We start from the raw sequence: 24146 nt of genomic DNA, 5'->3' as shown, positions 1-24146 counted from the left end.
TAAACTGAAATATTGCAAGCTTTTTATTATTTTGATATTGCTGATTGTGGCTTACATCTTAAGCAAACTCAAAAATCCTATCTCAAAATATTTGAATATTATGAAAAAGTATTTTTTGTTTTTTTTTAATTGCATTACAGAAGATAAAGAACTTGATCACAATATTCTAATTTTCTGAGACAGTCCTGTATATTGACACAGAATGAGGGGGAAATTATGAATGCAAAAAGTAATGTGTATATGTGTGTGTTTGTGAATCAATGTGTGTGTTTATATATATATATGTTAGTGTGAATGTATGTGTGTACAATGGGGAGAAAAAGGATGTGATACACTGCTGATTTTTCAGCTTTTCCCACTTTCAAAACATGTATTATTGTATAATTTTGTCATCAGTACTCTTCAACTTTGAGTGTAGGAATCTAAAACCAAAATCCAGAAAAACACATGATTTTTAAGTCATTAATTTGCTTTTTATTGCATGACATAAGTATTTGAAATATCCAGAAAAACAGAACTTAATATTTGGTGCAGAAACCTTGTTGGAATTTACAGAGATCAGACGTTTCCTGTAGTTTTTGACCAGGTTTTGGTCCACCCCTCCATGCAGATCTTCTCCAGATCCTTCAGGTTTCGAGGCAATCGCTGGACAATATGGACTTTCCATTTGGTTCAGGTCTTGAAACTGGCTTATTTTGAGTCGTTGTCATGCTGGAAGACCCAACCACGACCCATCTTCAAGGCTCTGACTGAGGGAAGGAGTTTGTTGGCCAAGATCTTGCGATACATGACCCCATCCATCCTCCCTTCCTGTCCCTTTTGCAGAAAAGAATCCCCAAAGAATGATGTTTCCACCTCCATGCTTCACAGATGGGATGGTGGTCTTGGAGTTGTGCTCATCCTTCTTCTTCCTCCAAACACGGAAGAAGTTCAGACCAAAAAGCTTTATTTTTGTTTCATCGCACCGAATGACTGTCTTCCATTCCTCCTCTGGATCATCCAGATGGTCGTTGGCAAACTTCGGACGGGTCTGGACACGTGCTGGCTTGAGCAGGGGGACCCTGCGTGCGCTGCAGGATTTTAATCAATGACGGCGTAGTGAGCTACTAATGGTTTTCTTTGAAACTGAGGTCCCGGCTCTCTTCAGGTCATTGACCGTGTAGTTCTGGGGCTGATCCCTCACCTTCCTCATGATCATTGATGCCCCGCGAGGTGAGATCTTGCATGGAGCCCCAAACCGAAGGAAATCAACCGTCATCTTCAACTTCTTCCATTTTCTAATAATTGCGCCAACAGTTGTTGCCTTCTCACCAAGCTGCTTGCCCATCATCCTGTAGCCCATCCCAGCCTTGTGCAGGTCTACAATTTTATCCCTGATGTCCTTACACAGCTCTCTGGTCTCTGGTGGAGAGGTTGGAGTTTGTTGGACTGAATGCATGGAGAGGTGTCTTTTGTACGGGTAAGGATTTCAAATTGGTGCAGTTAATACAGGTAATGAGTGAAGAACAAGAGGGCTTCTTAAAGAAGAGCCAATAGGTCTGTGTGAGACGCAATTCTTACTAGTTGGTAGGTGATCAAATACTTATGTGGTGCAATAAAATGCTGATAAATTACTTAAAAATCATACGTGTTTTTCTGGATTATTTGTTTTAGATACCCATGATAAAAATACGGACCTCTACATGCTTTGCAAATGGGAAAAGCTGAAAAATCAGCAGTGTATCAAATACTTGTTCTCCCACTGTATATAAACATATATATATATATATGTGTGTGTGTGTGCATATATATATAAAGTAAAGGAGTTGTGCAGTCAGATGGATGGATGGATGGATGGATGGATGGATGGATGGATGGATGGATGGATGGATGGATAGATAGATAGATGGATGGATGGATGGATGGATGGATGGATGGATGGATGGATGGATGGATGGATGGATGGATGGATGGATGGATGGATGGATGGACTCCTGCTTTGCCCATGTTGTTACATTCCACCATGTTCCCGTCATAATGTTGCCAATCCCTCTTGCATAGAAGTCGGGAAGTATTCAGAACAGATGGTTGTAGGTTGGCATGCATCCCCGACTGCGAGTAAGCGTTGGCGCATCACGCGATAGAAAAGGGAAGACTCTGCTGCATATTTAATAATAAAGATCCAACACTCACATTGCAAGATAAGATAAGATAATACTTTACCCCCCTCCCCTCCCCCCGTAGGGGAAATTTGTTTGTCACAGCAGCGAATATAAATATGAATAAAAGAGACAATTAAAAGAATGAAGACGACAACAGGGATAAATAATGGATGGAGGGATAAACAGCAGGAGACGTTTGACAGGAGGGAGCGTACCTGTCGACGCACAATGCACAAGACGGATTATAAGAAGCTGGGAGGGGAAAACAGGTGCAGCTGGCCGTTGCGGCCATTGAATGGCTCCATTGTCCCGTTCGGAGAACAGGTGACCCCTTCAATAATTACACAGCTGCCGTAAAGATGCCTTTTTTTCTTCTTTTTTTTTCAGGTGATCGAGTTTAAGTTGGACATTGCGGACCCTTGTTGAGTTGTTTTTATGCTAAGTCACTTCGGTTTTGCAGGAGAAGATTAGTTTAATGTACATCAGTGGCAGATCCGTCCACCTTTTATCACATCGGGTTGGTTCGCCGCGTTACATAAGGGGGCTTCTTCCACGTCCATTCCCACGCCGCCCGCCGTCTTTGTCCACTTGTTGCCTCCGCGGGCGATTCCGGAGTCCACAAGTGTAACGGGAATTAAACTTCAATGGGGTTCGTGTTAACATTTGGGCCCGATGTCTATCAATTATTCATCATGTTCTGCTCTGCCTATGCAAATTTAAATGTGCCTCACCATGGAAACGGCCCTCCGTCTCCACCGGGGGTGTTGGTTTCAGCGGCTGTGCCGATTCCAACCTCATTTCGTAGTCCGGGCTGTCCCGCTCCGTTCCAGAGTCTGACACGGGTGTGGAAACTAAAGCTCGGGGGAGTTTTGTTGTAAGTTTCGGATAGTGTTTCAGCTCGGGTCGACTCCGGTTTTCGGGTTTCAAACTTAACAAAAGTTTGCGAGTTCTGTCGAGAGTTAATACCCCAGTTAACAGGATGGTTTGTTCGATTATCCAGAGGTGTGAATGGGAGGGTTGTTTGCCTTTTCCTGCGAGGGCCAAATTACTTTTCCCTTCTCTGACGGGGGGCCGGACCAGTTTGTAACAAAAAGCGTTGCGATCGCAGAGGTGTCTAAATGTAAACGTTTATTGTTTTCCAGAAAGCCACACATAACCAAAAATGAAACCTTTCTGGGATCTGGACAGGAAAAAAAAATATCAGAAAATAAATAATTGCATTATTAATGAAATTAATAACACCATTTATGAAATAAATAATAACCCTTTTCAAGTTTTTCCACAGAAAAAAAGAACAAGGAACATTAACTTTCTTATAGACACAATTGTTTGCAGCTCTCTCATATTAAATTCATTGTTGAAACCAGAAAGCAAGCAGTGATACCAACACAACACCTTTCACTACCAGTATGGTTGTAGAACGGATTTTATCCCAGTAGATTTCATTCCTATTATATTTGTGTTATTACATGCATTATGATCATAAAATCATAATGCATCTCTGGTATTGTTTGGGGGCCGGGCAGAATGTGGAGGCGGGCCGTATCCGGCCCCCGGGTTGTAGTTTGGGGACCCCTGCTCTCGATTTTGGCCTGGGATTGACAGGTGAGCCGATCAAACCCGGCTCCCCGCAAGATAAACAGTGAAACAGTTAACAAATTAAAACACGCATATGTTTCTTTAATTGGCCAGCGGCTGTGCGGAACAGTCGTTGGAGCAGATGTCCCTCCAATCCGAGGGTCAACGGTTCAATTCCCTGCTCCTCGTGTCTGGATCTCAAAGTATCGTCGGGCAAAGACACTTAACACCAAGTTACTACCGATGGCCTGCTTAGTGCCTTGCATGTCAGCTCTGCCGCCATTTATGTGTGTGTGTGTGTGTGCGCGTGTGTGTGTGTGTGTGTAAATGGACACACAGAATGTAATCCAGCGTAAAGAGGTTTGAAACAACAGGTTGATGAAAGCACGATATCACCATTTATATGATGTGTGAAAGAGAGCGAGTGTGTGTGTGTGTGTGTCTTTATCAAGGGTCCCCAACCCCCGCTGCCGGTCTGCAAAGGAAATCTTTCTTATTTTTATTATAGTTTCTTCATTAGACTTTCCAGATTTTATTTTAAAAAACAATTGTTTCTGCTGCCAGCAAAAAGAAAGCCACATTTAAAAGAAAATATCTAGATTTCTACCTAAGTTACGTGTTCATCATAATAGATGATTCGCAAGCTCAGCACTTGCTATGCGAACCAAAATAAGACTACGAAGAAAACTGGATATACGTTACTGTCTTCCATCACCGCCGGATGGGACCATCTAGTCGCGGGGAAGCAAACCTGTGGCGTAATATAAAGTATAATCATTGTATTCAGATTTTATACTGTGAGTTGCCAAAAGTTTTTATCATTTGAACGCCCACACCTCGAACAGTTCAGCAGAAATTTTTTCACACATATAACCGGTACCCTGGTTTAAAAAAGGTTGGGGGGGCCGCTGCTCTATATGACCTGTGAATGTGAGAGAGTGAATAGTTGCTTGTCTGTATATGAACTTTAAATGAGCGGATGATTGACCGTCTCTATATAGTATGAATTAGAGGATCAATGGTTGTATGTCTCCATTTGACTGGGATCGACTTTAGGTTATGGATAATGAATGAATGAATGAATTTACCAACAACCAATATTTCACCGGTGAAATATCAACATCTCTGCCTCCATGATTGACCAAAAAGGGAAAGCAGGACTTTAATTATTAACTAACTGGGGCTTTTTCTCTCGGGTCGATAACCAGAACCTCGGCGACCTCGGATATCGGGCAAAGTCAGGGACTCGTGGTATCGCTCAGTCCCTTGTTATTGGTCGCCAGTAGAGGGCGCCGTTTTACTAAACTATCCAGTCACTCAGTGCAACCAAGACTACGAGTTGTCGTTGCACTTGTGCGGAACACTTAGATCTTTAAACCAACCAGGCGTGCCGGGTTTAACTTGTGCTTTTTATTCAAATTTAGCCGCTTTGACTCTTCAGACATCTCTCATTGATTTCACAAACCCAGCCATGCACATGAAGAACACCAGGCGTGTGTTTTCGGGTGTCGTAGAAACACAACGCACATACTTTTGTTTTCGTATGATTTCCAAACGCACCTGATGCTTTTTTCTTTTAAATCGTTTTTTTTTTTTTTTTTCTTTTGACAGGCGGTTAAACAAAGACATTTCCGCTTGACTTTTATTAGAATGAAGCTCCTGGTTGCCTGTTCATTACCGATCGAGTGAAAAAAGAAGTGCAAGGTTCCTTATTTTTTTTCCCCGAAACAGAAAACGCCTTCAGGACATGACACACACACACACACACACAGGCGGGGTGTTTGTTTTGCTCATGTCGCTCAGACGAGGAAAAACTGGCTCATGAGGTGGGTGTGTCCGCTTAGTGTTCACTTCATTGGTTTCCACGGAGAGACAGTGTGAACTACATAGGTAGTTCCGCGTTGAGTAACATGGAAATGGTGATGTTTGCTGGATTTTCAGCACCGGTTGAAGAAGAACACCACTTGGGTATCGTACCGACACCGGTTCCGCGCAAGATGTGACGAGGCGTAAGCGAGCGATGCGGCGTTGACTGCATCTCGGCTCGTTCGCGGGGACAAATTTGCATTTTATCGGGAAATCGGCGCATGATTTACATGCGAAACGATCCAAAACAAATACAGGATATTTATTCAGGAATGCCTCAGGGGCTATACACTAGGCGGGGATGTTGTAGCTGTCAGGGCCGCCTTCCCTTCCCACTCCCTCCCTCTCATGACTTCTCTGCCTCTTTGACTTTTTTTTTTTTTGCCTGAAAAGTAGGAGGGTCTAAAACTGCCCAAAGTAATCCAATACCTGTCCGATTCATGAGTGTTACTGTAACTCGCAGAGGCGCTCCGACAAGCGCAGGGGGGTCCGGGGGGGTTTAAACACACAGCTAGACCCGAGCTGCTGCTGACAGCTGACAGGAACGGGAGGGGAAAAAAAAAAGGTTAGAAAGACGGGGGAAAAAAAGAAAGCTGGCTCACTTTCTTAAATGACTTCTTTCCGGGAAGAATGATAGAAGTAGCTTTGGGCTCCCGGCCATGCGACATGTCTTCGGAAGGGAGCGCTGTGAGGGACGGGGCCGAGATCGAGGCAGATGGCTCCGGGGGCTTGGACGAGGTCGTCCCGGGGCGCGCCGCCAGCTCGCCGTTGGAGCCGTTCCCACCAAGGGACTTCAGAGGGAAGTTTAAAAAGATGCGACAAAAGAAGAGGCCAACCATCCTTGAAAGTAGGTACCGATTTGACTCTCAGAGGAGATTCTCACCCTCCTCTTTCGTTTTCCATCTCAGAGAAAAAAAAATATTCTACGAGATCGGACGTATTTTAGACCCGGTCGCCACCGCAGACGCCAAATGTCTCGCCTCGGCATCGTATTTGTCGCGTTTGCGCGGGAATGTGACGGCTTGTCGGTAATGGGGGTGAGAGAACATCACCCACGGTTTTGGACGCGGCGTCGCTTAGCTCATCGTCACAAGTTTCTCTCCCGGAGCTTTGACTTCAACCGCCCGAAATTAATCTCTCCCGATAAAAATACCGATTAACAACGAGGAATAAATATCTTGTGAGCAGCAGATTAAAAAGGGAATACAGCGGCGCCCCGAGGCAGGGGGTGATTTAAGAGGTAGGGGCTGCAAAGATAGTCCAACGGGATGGTCATACCTCACATTCCTCACCTTCATCGGAGCTTGATAATGGTTTTAATAGGAACTTCCATTTGTCAGCGCTTCTGTTCTGCTTATAAAAAGCCTAATTAAGGGGGGAAATTAAGGTCTGCGAGAAAAAATAACATAAAAAAATCCCCAGATGTTTGACTGAACGAGTGAATGATTGTTTCTATATGTGGTAACCAGAGGAACCCCGCCTCTTGCCAACACCCCTGAGTGCAGGATAAGCGGTAAATAAGCGATTAAGGTATTGGATCTTGTAATTATAAAGTGTTTTGGTTTTTTTTTGGACCTATTGGGGAGATTGGGTGATGTTCCGAACAAATGTCAGATTCGGTCTCAGATTTTTGTTTGTTGTTTTTTTTCTTACAAATTGTGGGACATGTGGGACTATTTTCCTTCTTTTTGTGCCTTTTGTGGTTTATTTGTTAAAAAAAAAATTGATAGAATCATGACTCATTCATAGAAATATACAGGTGTATGCATCGGTTAAATTCATCAGTAACGTTGCCGGTTTTAATCTTTGTCTTTCTGAAATTGAATTTTTCTATCTAATGTCTCTATCTGGTAGTTGTCGTGGAAAAAAAAAATAAATGTATTCAACCGAGGGATGGAAGGGGGCGGGATTACATAACACGCCGCCCCTCTCGGGGGGCCTCTTGGTGGACAAGTCAGGCAGACCGGATTATGGATGACAGATAAGTCAGGGAGGTGAACCGTCCAGGATCGGCCGCTTTCTCGCTACAACTCTCTTGAATCAAACCACTTTTCGATAGAGAAGTTAAGACTTTTCAAGCCGAGCGGCGGGCAGAAAGTAGACGTCCCTGCCCAGGATTGCTAATATTTTTGTCATGGTCTGGCTGAATGAATGAAGCCGCTGACGTTACCCACCCCGCAACATAAATCACGTCACAAGTCACAAACGGCGTCGAACAGCTCCTGGTATAAAAACAAGAGTCCTCCCTGCTCGAGCAGATGGAAGGCGGCGGTGCTGCTTATAACGCCCCCAATCGAGTCACACCAGGAAGTGAGTCAGACACTCGGCTGGCGGAGACAGGCCTGTGTCCTGGTTGTCTCCATACCTGGTCGGAATGGTCGGTTTAATTGGATACGGTGATAAATAGTTTAATACGATGATCCCCAAACCTATGTTGTAGCAATGTGAAAATTGTGTTATTTAAGGCTCATTAATATTGAACACTTTTTATTTCCTGTTTTTCATCTTTTTGTGGTTCATGAAATGTAACATTATATATCATCACCCTCTTCCAATAATCGTCTAAGTCATTTATTTAGATTTTTCAGGAAACACAAAAAACTGGGCCATTTGACACACTCTTGACATAGGCAATTTTGGCTCATGAGGCGTAGAATGGCACAATCTGTTTAACTAAGGTTTTTTGCAATTTTTCCAGAGGTGTTCAGCATCATGAGGAGATGATTTAGGCAAAAAAAAAAATTTTGTAAAAAATTGGCTTTGGCGATTATTTTAAGAGGGTGACGATATATATCTATATATATATATCGTACTGTACCTGCATAAGCTCATATATATATATATATGAGCTTATGCAGGTACAGTAGTTAATTGTTATTTAGGCTGCACAATGGCGCAGTGGTTAGCGTTTTTAGTATCAAAGTAAGAAGGTCACTGGTTTAATTCTGCCTTTTTCATCCCACAGTCCAAAAACAGGCAGGGGTTTCATTTTTCATGCATTCATTCATTCATTCAGACCCTAGTATTGCCCACATGTGAAGGGGAGAGTGAATGGTGATATGTCTCTAAGTGACGGGTGAGAGAGAGAATGACTGGTTATATATCTGCAGTGTATGACATGAATGCCGTTATGATATTACCTTTTACACTAAATGGCACAAAAAAAACTCTGCTGCTACTCTCGACAGGACTGTCTCGGAAAATTAGAGTACTGTCATAAAGTTCTTTATCTTCTGTAATGCAATTACAAAAACAAAAATGTCATACATTCTGGATTCATTACAAATCAACTGAAATATCACAAGCCTTTTGTTATTTTAATATTGTTCATTATGGCTTACATCTTAAGAAAACTCAAAAATCCTATATCAAAATATTAGAAAATCATGAAAAAGTACTTTTTGTTTTTTTTAATTGCATTACAGAAGATTAAGAACTTTATCACAATATTCTAATTTTCTGAGACAGTCCTGTATATTGAAATTACACATATTTATACAGTTCAGTCTTCATGCCTTCGAATGTAGCCATCTTTCCACCTTACCAGCAATTTGTATATGCATGCACTTTATGCTTTATACCTCATAGTTCAATGTTGACTGTAAAAGTGCACTTTACTGTTTAATTTGCCCTCTATGTTATTATTTTATAAATCTCGTGTCACCGTGAGATTGTGAGAAACACATGCGGAGAAACTGACAATAAAGCTGACTTTGACTTTGAGGGTCATATGGGTCTATATAATCTGTAAATGAGAGGGTAACTAAAAATAAACAGTGTAACAATATATATAAACAGTTAAGGCTTGTTTAACAAATTGCAACTAAAAATGTTGGTTATTTATAAACAGTATAAACATGTGCAAAAGTGGCGACTAGCAGCGAACAACGGCAATATTTGCAGTGGATGTGTAGGAGAGTCAATTAATAGAGACATGAGTAAATTAAAAAATGAGTGCAAGTGAGTGGTTAGATACCTTCAGTGTTTACAGTTTACAGTTTACATATGAATGAGAGGATGAATGGTTGTATGTCTCGATATGACGTGAATGAGAGGCTGAATGGTGATATATTTACCGTATGTGACATTTGAATGAAAGGGTGAATGGTTTTATGTTATGCGTGGGTGAGAGATTGAATGGTAATATATCTACAGCAGGGTTGTCAAACTCATTTTGGTCTGTGGTTCACATACAGCCTAATTTGATGTCAAGGGGGCCAGACCAGTAAAATCAATAGCTAGAAGTACAAAGTCCAAATTTATCCTTTGTTTTAGTTTAAAGGAGATAAACAGGTAAATTATACAAATCTTTATATATAATGAACTGTTCCCGTAAAAAATACATGACGAATTAATATTAAAAATGCATATTAAAAAAGAATTGATGAAATTACACCCTAAAAATATTGTTGAGTTGAAAGAGGAAAATTTGCCACTAGAATTTATTAGAAAATTGATTGGTAGAATGTATAAGAGGAGGTATAATGTTTACAAGGCTAATGTTGGCTATTCTGCTTATTAAATCAATCTTTTTTTAATTTTGCCAAATTTTTTTTCGCTATCGTTTTTGTGGTTTTTATAGAACTAAAAAATAAAAGATCATTTTAGCAATTGCAGTAGATATTTTTCCATAAAAAAAAAAAAAAAAACATTTTCAAATTTTGATGCAAAAAAATGCATTGCAAAGTTACTTTTTCATGTTTTTCCTTGCTCGTTTTTTTTTTTTTTTTTTTTTTTTTAAACCCACTATATAAAACCCCCACATGCATGTGAGTAAAAACACAAAGATTTGATTTCAGGCAGGGGGCCGCAAAATATTGTTCCGAGGGCCGCGAGTCTGAGACCCCTGGTATACCGTATATGACATGTAAATGAGAGGGTGAATGGTTGAATATTTTTATGTGACATGTCAGTGACTGAGTGAATGTTTCTATGTGGCCGTGTGATTGACAGGTGATCATTCCAGGATGAACCCGCCTCTCGGTCCATAACAGCCGGGATAGGCTCCAGCCTGCAAGATGAGGGTTGTAGATAGACAGCGAATGAATGAATTATACCATTATAGTTATTATCTATTTCATTATTAGTCTACCAAATAGGAGCTGTTCATGCCATACACTGGTTTTAATTTTCTCGACAATATGAATTGAAACAGAGGCTAATGAATTGAAATGGAAATGCATTCCCGTAACCGAGCATTTCTTTTTCTCCTAAAAGAATTAAAGGGGGTTAAAAGCCGAAAGTCGGCCGCTGCACATTTACACGTATAATCCCGCTGATCACTTCAGTGCCTTCTCCTTTGCCCCGGCCTCCCAGATGTTCCCTGTAACATGTCACGCCTCCCCATCCCCTGTCATTGGTGGCATGTCAGATGTTCCCCGTCCAGCTGAGCACACACACACACGCACACACACACACAGGTCCAGTCCTCTCATCAGTATCAGGCCCCGCACACCGACAAACAGTGGTTATTATTAACCGCGGCCAGCTAAGAGGATTGCTTCCTGTGCTCTCAGCCTCCATGCAGTTATTTAAAGGGAGCTTGCAATGCCGCCCACAGCTTGAGAGAGAGAGAGAGAGAGAGAGAGGGATGTTGGGAGAGAGTGGAGGGAGCAGAGGCTGGGAGAGAGACCGCCGATAGACGCAGAAAGGACGCCGGAGCTCCAGCAAGTGTGTTTTTTCTCAGGGTCTGGTGAGCGCCACGGCGTTGTGTGCGTCACGGCGGGCTTGACAGGGGGGCGCTAACCTGCTGGTCCCTGGCTCTGCAGAAAAAAAACAAAAAAAAGCACAAGTAGAGGGTTTGGGGGGGGGGCGGGCCGGGGGTGGCGGTGGCTGCGGGAGACTCAACAGGAAGCGACAACCATGACCAGCCAGCAGGACTCGGGCTTCTTTGAAATCAGCATCAAATCCCTGCTGAAATCGTGGAGCAGCAGTGAGTAGCAGTTTGTTTCCTGTTGCTGTTGTTGTTATTGTTGTTGTTGTTATTGTTATTGTTGTTGTTGTTGTTGCTGCACTGGTCTGACCTACAACCTCGCCGCCTTTTCTGACGGTTGCCTCGATGATGCCGGGGCGGCCCGTGTTACACATTTTTTTTTTAAATCATCATGGTTCTGGCAACAGGGCATCTCAGTTCCTGGGAGCGGTTTCATAGCAACAGAGTTGCCTTGACTTACTCCCAAATATCCATCCGTCCGTCAAAAGCCACCGGCTCGCCGCTCTCCCACCGGATCCAGAGTCTTGTTTGGATCGGCCGGCGTCTGGTTTCTGTCATTTCCAACGAATAAGTCTCACTCACACACACACACACACGCACACACACACACATACACGCACGCACAGTCTGACCGGCTCTGATTAAGTGGGAGGAGACGGTAATAGGATTAGCTGAGGTTCACCTCCTATTCATTCCACGGCCGCTTTCAATGGAGGACGAGATTGGAAACTTCCCTGCCTCTCATCAACCACATTTTGCAACATCCTCCCGTTGATAAAGATGGACTCCGGTCAAAAGTTGCTGGCGAGCGCAGAGAGCTGAAACCCCCCATGGACTTGATGTATACATTCATCCATTCATCTGCTCCCAACACAAATCTGGCCTTAAAATCCCAGACGCGACTCGTGCCTGGTGGGAAAGTCACCGTAACTGGGATTTTATCGATGAACCATGCAGTTGTAAATAGAAACCGCCGTATACAAGCGCCCCCCCCCCTCCGGTTCTCCACGCTCAGCATTGAGCCGTCGCTTGATGTTGCATAATCCTCGCAGCGGGTCACTTTGCCGCTAAAGGCACAGGGCGTCATTGATCGGCAACCGCGGCCTGCTCTGAGGGAAGAGCATTTAAAACGTTTTTTTTTTTTTTTTTTTGATTAAATATGTCATCTCATCTCCTAAGCCCACCCCCCCCCCCTCCTGTTTGCACGAGCTGTTATGTAATGCATCACAGGATGCTGAGCTCGAACAGCCTCCCCCTAGTCTGATCAGAAACTACTACCTTTTTAGATGAGCAATCGTTGATGAAATCAGCATTTTTTTTGGCCTCTTCGTTTTCTCTTTCAGAGGACTATCCCGGAATGGGGAAAATAAACACAGCTAGATGCTTGGGTGAATATGTAAACGACTGGTAAATCAGTGACATCTGGCAGTGCGGTGTGGAGCGGATCCCTGACATTGTGGAGCGGATCGCTTATGATCGCTGTGAAAAGTCGCACAAAGGCCCGATCGGTCGATCAAATCATTAAAAGATGGCACAGCGGCCTTTTTTTAATGAATAATGGCGTGTTATTGAGTCACTTTCTATATCGTTGTGCAGAAACTAGCCCGGAGGTCGTATAATGATGTAATATAGCACATATTTGCAGATGCAGGCATTTTCAGGGCTCTCGCAGCGGGCGGCGGCGTCTCGGCATGATGTCAGACGGCTAAACTGGGTTGATGGGCCGCAGTTTGAGACTGGCATTTTAATCTGCTTTTCACTGAGGTCCCACTCTCACTCTCTCACAGCCCCCCCCCCCCCCCCCCCCCCCCCCTCCAAAATCTATTTCGAGACACTATTCGGATGCAAAGTCTGCATTAAAAGACGGAGTCACCTATCAAGGCTATCGTTTATTCCTTTTGCTATTGGTGCAGATCTGATCCGCCGCTATCTTCTTTCCCACAGGATCTCGGGTATAAAACACGTTTATTAGAAAGAATTAAAACTGTGATAACATTGTCGTTTTAAGACGGGTGTCGGCGTCGGGATCGCTCTCGAATTTTTTTTGAAGGAGGGGGACACTCCAGCTCCGAGGTGGCTGTTTACTCAGTGGAAGAATCCTCTGGAAGCGTGAAAGGGGCGGTGTTCTGGTGCATGTGTGTGTGTTTGTGTGTGAGTGTGTGAGAGAGAGAGAGACACTTGTTGGGCTGTTTGTATTGTCCTGTAGGGAGCACCACCATGCTCAGTTTGTTTTCAACATGGCGATGATGTAATGCATGCTGCCAAAGCCCCTTGTTCTCCCAGCACCCCCCCATACTCCCCCTTTGGCCCGCTTTTCCGAGTTTTCCTTCTGCCATTTCTGTCACTTCCTTACACAGCCGAGATCGGACGCGGATTTAACGCGATCCGGTTCACCGTGCCGTCCCATAAAACGTCAATCGTGATCGTATCGGGTTTTAATTTTCAAAAAGTGATAAAAAAATAACAAAAATAATCTGATTTTTTTATCATGTGGGTAGGGTCAGGGTCTAGAACGGTGTTTACACTTGTTGTGATCCTCGTGCTCGTCCCCGATGCCGAGGAAAGGGGATAGGCTGCTGCTGTCAGGATCGTGTGTGTGTGTGTGTGTGTGTGTCCAAGATAAATATAGTCACACAACTATGCCACCATAGCATCACTGTGCTTCGCTTCGGCTAAAAATTCCTGCCTGACCTTCACTCTTATGAGGCTCCGGTTGGTCACAAGGCTGCAGGAAGCCAACGCAGCAGCAAACTCTGAGAGAGAAAGAGAGCGAGGGAGAGGGAGAGCAGAGGCTGCGTGGTCTCCCGTACCAAACACTACTCCCACTTTTCTTTTCTTTTTTTTTTTTTTTTTTTTTCAATCACGCCCGCCTTTGGCTCCGCGCGCCACGGAAACTATGCCCGGCAGAACAGAATCGGCTGACGCATGAGACATGGAGGTCGTCGGACGTTACTAGCGAAAGCTCCCGGTTCAGGACAATCCTGGATACCGTATCCTCCTTCCCCACAATGGATGGGACGGCTGTGTGCTGGAGTAGGGCCAGCGTCATCAGCTTCATTAAGGGCCTGGGTAGGTGGCGGGTTTGAGAGCGCGAGAAAGGTGCGAGGTCACGCGATAATTGTCAGACGCGCCGGGCGTTCCTTGAGAGAGCCGTGTCCTGAAAAGACCTGGAAAAGGAGCCCTGTTAACCTCAGCCGTCTGCAGATCTGTTTTCAGAGCTGATAAAAATTCCACCCTCATCTGAGAGCGGTCCATTTGTATTTAGTTTTGACTCTTGAGGAAGAGAAAAACAGGTGTTTTCATCCCCGGGACCCTAAATTTGTTAGGAAATAAACATTTCTGCTTTAAGTCCTTCTTTTGGATCGATCTAGTGGTAAAATCTCTCCATGAGATTTTGTCGTTTCACAACCTAGCAAAGACAAATTACTTTCATCTTGAGGATATTCCTAAATATGAACAACCGAAACACCGATAAAACAGAAAGCTGATGATACGTTTCGCGATATTTCTGGTGGTGTTTAAATATTTTGAGCCTCCATCCGGCGGAGCTGATCTTTAATTTGACAGAAAAGAACCCTCATTTTCAGCCCATAAAACTGTTTGACATCTGGCTTTGACAGATTTAATGCATTTTGCAGTGAAAACCTTATTTATTTTATTTTATTTTATTTTTTATTTATTTGTTTTATTTTATTTTTATTTATTTTAGTTTGTTTTAGTTTAGTTTTATAAAAAAATAAAATAAAAAAAAAACATTTTTTTTCTGCTCTTAGTTTTTCTTTATTCTGTTCAGTCACATTTATTTATTACTCCACTCTGTTTGTTTGAAAAATATCAAAATAGCTTGAAAAAATATATTGCTTGTTATTTTGCACCCCAGAAATAAATCCTTGCGTCGGTGTGTGTGGTGGATGTGCTGGCTAAATGAAATATTTGGCTGTAATGAGATGTTTGTACGCAGATCTTGGCTCTATATTTAACTTCTTTGTGCTCCGCAGGCACCAGAGCGTAACACAGAGGAAAAAATTTAACTAAGTAAGTGAGTTTGTGTGGTTTTATGGCCCGGGGCAAGCCGTTTGTAATCGGATGCGGGACCACATCATAACAAACCGTCTGAAGGACGATCACGTGCAGAAGACTTTTCTTCGTTTTTTTTTTTTTTTGCTTTTCGCTTCCCCTCAAAGGGCAATGACATCTTCGGAAGGAAATGAAAACACCAGCTGCCGGCCACGGTGTTTTATTTTCCATGCGCGCTCCGTGCACCGTGAGCAGTAGGAAAGAAAGAGCAGGCTCGCTCGGGGCAAGTTGGTGCCCTTTGGACATTCTCCCTCTGGAATGTTCAACATGTTGTGAACTTCATGTCCATGTTTGGAGACTTTGCAGTAAGACCCTATTCGGCGATCTCCTTTTGTAAACAGATCGGTGTCTGAGGCCGTCCCGCTCATTTGTACCTGAATCGTCCGTGTCCTTTCTCAAACGTAACTATTTTTTTCTGTTTTTTTTTCTTTCCCCAGCATCGCCCGTCGGGAACGGATACAGCAAACCCCCCGTCCCTCCGGTTAGTTGTCCTCAGGGGGAGAAGGGCCCGCCGGCCACGATGCCCATCTGCATCGACCCCGAGAGCAAACCGGGCGAGTACGTCCTAAAAAGCCTGTTCGCTAACTTCGCCTCCGTGTCCGAGCGCAAGATCCGCGTCATCATGGCCGAGCCGCTGGTGAGTCAACGGGAGATCCTAGTACAGGAGCACCCGTTCTTCGCCGATTGTACGTCATCTTCCCGAAGCAACCGGGACAGTAGGAAGTAAATCAGAATAAGACACAAAAAGGAAGTCCACTTCAAAATTTAACAGGAAATAACGTACTTGACTGTTGATGCAACTGTTGCACAGCAGAGTGTGCATGAGCTGAGGAAGACCCAGGAAACCTTCAGTCAAACGCCTTTGCCATAAATCAGTCTTGGAAGGAGGATGTCCACAACTGAAATTTCTTGGAGGGTCTTCAATAACTGAAGTCAAGTCATGTCAGATTTTTATTTCTAAGCCACCAAATCACAACATGGGTGTCTTGAGACTCGTTCCATGTAGAGCAGGTCTGCTTTACAACAACCAAAATGATTCAGGAACCCGACATTTCCCTATAGAAAACATGACGCTTGGACGGATCCGAGCCCGGCCTCCTGTCTCGAGCGGTCGGGCTAGAAAAAAAGAGACGGCGGGGGCTGGCATGAGGGTCGGGAGATATAGTCAAGGTCTCATTCTAATGACAACAGTAGCGCTAACAGTTATAATTGCTTTAATATTCATAAAATAAACAATGGCAGGCGCCTGGCAGGACGGCTGCAGAAGCTCAAGCCTGCAAAATGAGAGAACCAAAGGACTTGGAAGAAGACATGAGGTTAATACTGTGCACGAGTGCCAATGGGAGCATAACGAGGGGCTAGCCTAGCCTTAGCGATTAGCTTCTCTCAAAAAGAATGCGTTTAAGGCTATTCTTCAACAAAGTGAAGGTTTCCCAAGGAGACTGGAAGATAGTTCTGCAAAAGTTCTCCTTTTTAGGGACTACAAGTACAGCAAGTAGCCCTGCATCCTGGAAACGTTGGGTGGTAGGATTCTGAGAGTTCTTTAAGCCAACAAGGGTCTTTTAAAGCATTTATTTTATCATGATTTTCTTCGGACTCTGCTGGTTGTGAACTCTTCACAATGCGATGATTGACGCTAATCATTTGTAATCTGCCTGCCAAGAGCTCATTACATAACATAACACTGGCACTCTAGTAAAGTAGTCTCCAGCCTACATCTTTAACGTGACATCAACCTTCGACTGGCTCCACTTATCGGGTTATTTGAGGACCAAAGTGATCCATATCACAAAAAGAAGTCATAGAAATGCAACCTTAAGGTGCTGAATATTTTGATTCAAGAGGAATTGTCCTCTGACCCCCGCATGGGGGACTTGACAGACAGATAAAGAAGGGGGCTACAAAGGATAATTTGGCAGAAAATCCTTTTTTTTTTTTTTTTCTTTTTTTGCTTGATATTTTAAGTCCTTAAAGAATGTATGACCTAGCAAAGAGATGGACCCGCAAAGTTTTTTTTAGGCCATTTCCAAAAAAAAAAAAAAAAAGTAAAAATACACCTGCCAGAATTGGATTTTGGTTACTTTTTAAATCATCTTTCTATTGACCAAACATTTTAGGATCATTATAGAGACCAAGAATAATAGACTAACCTCTTGCACGCCGTGTAATTCTGTCTTTGGCTCGTATCCAGAGCGGTGGCAGGGCAAAATATGATGAAGCGAAAAGCTGGTCAGTGAAGTCTTAGAAAGAGTATTTTGTCCAGTCAGGGTTGGAGCAGAAGAGCAAAAAGGGGGATGAGAGGGTCGGAGGGGATCGGAAGGGGGGGGCCACAGCTGTCATAAATAATTTTGTTGACAGACGACCGGGCGGACAGGGAAGAGCCTGTGTGGCGTTTGGCACCGCTCGCCACCTGCTCCCCGGGGGGGCGGAAGGGGGGGATTTGACACGAGTATCTCTCTCGCGGAATACCGCTGAAAGTCAACAAATGACCCATCGGTTTTGCGCAAAGAAAACGATATCGGGGACATTTAGCAGCGGCTGTTGTTCCGAAGTGAGGACGTTTGCTGAGTCATCGTGTTTCAGCTCCTTTATCTGCATTGAGTTTTTTTTTTTTTTTTTTTTTTTAAAAAAAAGGACGGTAAATGAGGGGAATAATGAGAAACATGAAAAAACGGAAAAATCACTTCGCCGTGTTGGCCTCTGACGCGAAAACCCAGACGGCGCGGAAAAGCAGTGGCTGTCATTATGTCATCATGGCGCAGATGGACTCCACAAATGCAAGCATTCGGTTTGTCCACACACACAAAAAAAAAAAAAAACTAAAAGGTTCATCAAAAGCTTAGTTGGCATCGCAGCCACAAGAGCGTGAGCAGCAGAAAACATCGGCCCACGCAATGTCACAGCCGGACAAGTCGGGCAGTCAGTTCGGATTAGTCATCAAATACGTGACGTGCTGTGATTTGACTCCAGATAGCGAGACAGAAGAGGGATTTATCTGGAAGAGAAATCTAAAGGGAAACGGATGCCGAGTTTGTGTGAAGCTCGTTTCCATGAAATTCGCTATGTAGGCTATGTTTTTCGTAATTGCACTCGAAAATAAAACGCAGCTTTTGCAATCATATAAGTAAAGTGTTGAATAGCACCCATGAAAATAAAAATAATATGTGCAAAAACTAGAGTGGTGGGGGTCCTGGTTAGATGGAATCAACCGTCTTCATCTAACCCTATTCTCTGTATCCTCGTCTCTCACACCAACTACCTTCATATCCTCTCTCATTACATCCATAAATCTTCTCTCTGGTCTTTCTCTAGACTTCCTGCTTGGCAGCTCCAACCCAGCATCCATCTACCAATATATGTACTGTTCCTCTGATAGACTCGTTCCTGATCCTATCCATCCTGTCATTCCCAAACAGAACCTTACCATCTTCATGTATTTGTATTAGGATTGTATCTTATATAATAATAGTAATTGTTATTATCATTATTAATCATAAAACTGGCAAATTGTATTGTCTCTAATAATAATAAAACATCATAAAAATATATATTATAACATATAATATAATAATGTATAATACCAATAATTACTATAATATTAATATATCATCATTATTATTATTATTGTTGTATTATTATTATTATTATTATTATTATTATTATTATTATTATCATTATTATTATTATTATTATTATTATTATTACTACTATTATTTCTATTCTTATTTTTATTTTCATTATTGATACTTATAATAATAAGGTAAATATTGATAGGTCCGGTTGCGCCTCAACCCTGACAGCAGGATAAGTGGTAAAGATAATGACTGACTGGATAGGCAGTTACACTAAATGCAAACAACATATATTTCCAGTATTGACTAAAATTAATTTGAGTCATAGGTTTGTGTTTTCTAAACGCAGCAGATTACAATTTTTTCTTGCTTATAGTTGAAAAGTTACAAACTCCAGATCATTCTCATTGCCCTCAGTGTTGCACACTAGTTAACAGCACTTTAAATCTCATTTCACACAGCATCCACTCACTAATAAAAAGGGTGCGGAGGTGGAAACCGATTTGGCGTGTAACCGATTGGCCACTGGCGGCGCCGACCTTAACAGCGGAGAGTGTTTAGGGCCTCAATCCGTCATGTAGGCATTTAATCATGCAGAACATAAGACTTTAATAATGGGAGCTGTCTCGCACATCCCATCCTTTATGTCCGACTTGCATCGGCCTGATTGATGGCTACGCCATTAGCTGTGCCGGAATGGGCGCTTGTTCAAGAATACTCTTTCCAGCAGGCCGATGAGGCTTCATGCCAAATTTCACAACCTGACTTTTGGACGTGGCGTTGAATCACAATACCTTTGTGTCTGGACCACACTCTTTAAAATGATTAATTGATACACAACGTATCCTCCGTGAGCAAGCAACAAGGAATGAAAGAAGCGCATTGTGGGATGCAGAGGAGCTAGCCTAGCCTAGCCTAGATAACTAGGAGCTAGCCTAGCTAGCTAGCTAACAATAAGCTTTCTCAAACAGGACAGGTTTAAATCTTTTCTTTTCTTAAACACAAATTTTAAATATTCTAAGGATGAAGAGCAGCTGTGTAATCCAGGATGGTGATTTAAATGTCAAAAGACACAATGTCACAAATCTTTGTGATGGTTAATCAGTTTAGTTTTGTTTTTTGGGGGGTATTCGGTTTGCTTTTTTCAAGTACAATATATTAACCTAATTTTATCATTGCCGTCTTAAAATAATCAGACCTAAAAATTTTCAAAGTTGCAGACAAAAAAAATGAAAATCAAAAGGAAATTTGGGGATTTTTACTGGAATTGCAATGCAATGCCGTCATCTCTATTCTTCAGTATTGACTAATAATCCGTGCAGTTTTAATCCAGCCATTTCCTAGTCTTACGACAGTATCAAATGTGTTCAATATTTTTGCAAGTATTTCAGTCTATATATACAATTCTCTCTCTTTATATATATATATATATAATTGTCTTTAAATGTGAGCAAATGTCAGATAATTGTATTCCACAAGTCTTTTCCAAATCTTTCTGATGTATGGGTAGCCTAAGTTTTTCAGAAGTTTCTCAGAAAACCCAAAAAACATATATTGAATAAGGAGTTGATTTAGGAAGAAAAAAAAAAAGCCAAAATAATGACTTGGGCATTGTCTTTAAGAATTAAATTTAAAAAAAGTGACATTTAAAATAATTGAACAAAATATTTTTCCGGCAACCCCCAGCTTTTCTAGAACACTAAAATATCTGCAAATGGCAAATACTTACAAGATCCAAAGGAGAAAAATATTTAAAAATGACTGGGATTTTTTTCTGTTGTTTTTTTTTTTTTTTTTGCAGGAAAAGCCGTTGACGAAGTCACTACAGAGAGGCGAAGATCCGCAGTTCGACCAAGTAAGCGCTACAAAAAATACAAAGAACTGCTGATACGTTCGTGTTTACGCTACGCCTCATATTATTTTGTCGCCGGGCAAACATCTGGGATACATGGCGCGTATTTTTCTCCACGTTCCTTCATGCGCCGCCGTACACGACAGCATTCGTATAAGGCCCGCGCCTATTCCACCACTCCCCGTCCATACGAGGGCAAGGACCTTTTTTTTTTTTTTTTTTAAAGGGCCTTTTGGGCGAAACGCCTCGCTCACGTCCAAGGAGTCCTTTCAAAGCCAGTCAAGGGCAGGAGTGTTTACCTTGAGCTCTGGCGCTGGCTCGGCGCTAGGTGTGTCCGGCAGGTCTGTGGCCTCTTTCACAGCCACAGGGGTGTGTTTGTGCTGTTGCGTGAGGCTATTCAGCAGCCGCACAGAGCAGGGATTCTTCTCCAGCCCTCGCGCTGAATGAAGGGCTCGCTATGTTCTCCCCCGGCCCCACCAGACTCTCCTCCCTTCCTGTGTGCCCGGCTGGTCCTGCCCGTTCCTTCCTGTCGCTCTCCTTCCCCCGAGATGGACGCGGAGGCTGCCCCCGTGGGCGCCCACGAGCCCGTAGAAGGCTTTTTTTTTTTTTTTTTTTTTTTTTTTAAACATGTCTTCCTCTCTCTTAATGCACCTTTGTAATAAAATTTCCCTTTTTTTTTTTTCCAGCGCAAACAAATCATGCCGCTCTGTCGTAATTTCGGTTCGAGCACAGGAAACACCGATAGCCATCTCTCGCTTCGGTATGTTGACTGCCAAACATAAACAGGCGGGAGCAAAATGTGTGTGCGTCTTGTTCTTCCAGTTGATAAGCACCATGAGCTCCCTGGCCGAGTACTGTCTCCCCTCCATCCTGCGCACTTTGTTTGACTGGTACAAAAGACAGAACGGACTAGAAGAGGAGCTGCACGAGTACCGGCCCAGAGCCAACACCAAGTCCAAAAAGTGAGAAACGTCACAAATTTCGATGCGATGTGGCAAAGCTCGTGGCGAAAACCCCGTCTTCTCTTTTATTTATTTTTTGTATGTCTTTCACAGCGATGAGCAGCAGAGAGATTACCTACTTGAAAGGAGGGATTTAGCCATTGACTTTATCTTCTGCCTCGTGCTCGTAGAAGTTTTGAAACAGGTGATTCAGTTTTCCTTCTACTCGTTCGGGATCGCCGTCGTTCTTTCGGTATTCAGTTGAGTAAAGCTCCCCGAATAGTTATTATATCCAGAGTAGAGCGGAAGCCCAATAAGAAATAAAAAAAATGTTTTGTTATCAAATTCCCTCCATTTGTGTAAACAAAAGTGTTTATTAAAGGAAATAGCCAATTCTAAATTTTAGTTTGGGGCGGCACGATAATGCATTTCTGTAGGGGTGTCGTGGCACTTTTAATCTCCCGCAGGGATTAATAAAGGATAAATTCTAAATTATTATTTCCGAACATGCTGCAGGTTCACTGGAGGCCCCAAATTTCCCAGATGTATGAATGAGAGGGTGAATGGTTGTATGCCTCAATGTGTGGCCCTGTGATTGGTCCAGGGTGAGCCCCGCCTCTCACCCAGTGAGCGCTCTGATAGGCTGCAGCATCCTTGCGACTTTGAGTGCAGGATAATCGGTACAGTTAATGAATAAGTGAATTCCTTTAAGTCCGTTGAAATAAAGTATTGCATCTTTTCCACATTTCGGGGCCTCAATTGAATATAAAGAGAAGGGACAATACAAGAAAAGAGCTGCTCATGTCATGGTATTCATCTTTTTTATGTTGACTGTCTCTCACCCAGATGCCGCTCTACCCAGTACTTGACAGCTTAGTCAGTGAAGTCATTAATCTAGCCTTTAAGCACTTTAGATACAAAGAGGGGTAAGCTTTTGACATGTTAAGCACATTTCTTTCTTTCTTTTTTGTGCCATCGCTTTATTGAGTGTTTTCCTTTTCTTTAACACTGTCATTGGCAGGTATCACGGTCCAAACACTGGCAACATGCACACTGTAGCAGACCTCTATGCCGAAGTCATAGGAGTACTGGCCCAGTCCAAGTAAGTGAAATAATACTTGTAAGAAGTCAGCGGCGAATGTGTGCATTTTTTCTCTTCCGTCTGTTTTTGTTGGAAGCGACTGTGCGTTGGCGCTCGAACGTCCCTAATTCCTTTTTGTACAAAACATTCCCGCTGCGCAAGAGACTGGGGCGAAGCGTAAGGACAGCGCACTTTTGGACAGGTCGCCGTCACACCAAACTAGGACTGGAAATTGATGTCTGTTTATTTGAAGTTTTCAGATCATCGCTGCAAGCAGTGGGGCCCTTAAAATAGGGATACAGTTTGGAAGCATGCCGCGTACCTACGGTCCAATCAAAATTCTGCTCTGCTCTGCCTGCTTTAACAAAGAACATGGTCTTGTGTTTTGCTAAAGCTGGTAGCGGTGCTGGTAGCGGGTGTTGTTTTTTAAATCACTGTTCGTAGCATATGATGTGGCCAAGATCCAGACTCAAGAGTTTCCACTGTCATTATGCAAGCATAACAAAATTTTGGGACTCCGGCTAGAAGCATGCATAAAAAAAGAGGCACAAAATTTTAAATAGCCGAAGTATGTACACAGCAGAGTAAAAATAGATGATAGCAGCAAAAAAAAATGAATAAACAAAAGGGAGTGGTGTGACTGAAGTACAAGTTCTAGTGTATCCAGAAGCATACGTGTCCACTTCCTAAAAGCCCTCGAGAGTTATTGCCTTCTAATTCAAGCACAAAAGGGTGAAATTCCATCTCTGAATCAGTTTTGGCCAAAGGACAAGGTCATTCTGCTGTACACTGTCGAATGACTGTCCACCTGCTTCCTTCAAGCAAAGAGTTTAAAAAAATGAATTGGCACAAATCCCTACGGCAACGGCCAATGACTCTGTAAGTGACCCTGCGATTGACTGGTGGCTGGTCCAGGATGAACTCCGCTTCTCGCCCAATGGGATAGGCTCCCCTGGGTAAAGCGGTAAAGACCACAAATAAATGAATGAATGTTTTCTCTCCCCCAGGTTTCCCGCCGTGAAGAAGAAGTTTATGACCGAGTTGAAGGAGCTGAGGCAGAAAGAGCAGAGTCCCTACGTGGTCCAGAGTACCATCAGCCTCATCATGGGAGTCAAGTTCTTCCGAATCAAGATGTATCCCGTCGAGGATTTTGAAGCATCCTTTCAGTTCATGCAGGTACCAAGAACTTTCAGCTGCTTCCTTTTCCTTCAGCGGCCGTCACATCCGATCATCTTCTTCCACCTCACCTTCTCCTCTGCGTGATCTTCTCTCAAACCAACCAACTGCAGATCCTCTTTCACGCCATCCATAAATCTCCTCCCTGG

General features: G+C 43.1%; 1 protein-coding gene across 3 annotated transcripts in view; it reads left to right on the top strand.

Moving 5' to 3' along the window:
* The first annotated feature begins 6137 nt into the window (after nucleotides 1–6137).
* The window catches only part of LOC147224215 (protein furry homolog), a 56069-nt gene continuing 38060 nt past the window's right edge, over nucleotides 6138–24146 (top strand). For 2 of the 3 annotated variants that reach the window (XM_086164794.1, XM_086164795.1), the window contains exons 1-8: nucleotides 11417–11517; nucleotides 15813–16012; nucleotides 20749–20802; nucleotides 21622–21761; nucleotides 21855–21945; nucleotides 22587–22666; nucleotides 22762–22842; nucleotides 23829–23997. In XM_086164794.1, coding sequence (XP_086020920.1) covers nucleotides 11448–11517; nucleotides 15813–16012; nucleotides 20749–20802; nucleotides 21622–21761; nucleotides 21855–21945; nucleotides 22587–22666; nucleotides 22762–22842; nucleotides 23829–23997 — 885 coding nt within the window. In that variant the 5' untranslated portion in view covers nucleotides 11417–11447. Of the gene's footprint in view, nucleotides 6433–11416; nucleotides 11518–15812; nucleotides 16013–20748; nucleotides 20803–21621; nucleotides 21762–21854; nucleotides 21946–22586; nucleotides 22667–22761; nucleotides 22843–23828; nucleotides 23998–24146 lie in introns of those variants that run through there. The other variant, XM_086164793.1, reaches the window with a different exon arrangement.

The sequence above is a fragment of the Fistularia commersonii genome, chromosome 18 (genome assembly GCF_037954325.1).
Source record: "Fistularia commersonii isolate RoL2024-O1a breed Wild chromosome 18, RoL_Fcom_v1.0, whole genome shotgun sequence".
NCBI lineage: Eukaryota > Metazoa > Chordata > Actinopteri > Syngnathiformes > Fistulariidae > Fistularia > Fistularia commersonii.
Note: the sequence above shows the minus strand (reverse complement) of the source record. Positions and strands in the feature narration are given on the sequence as shown.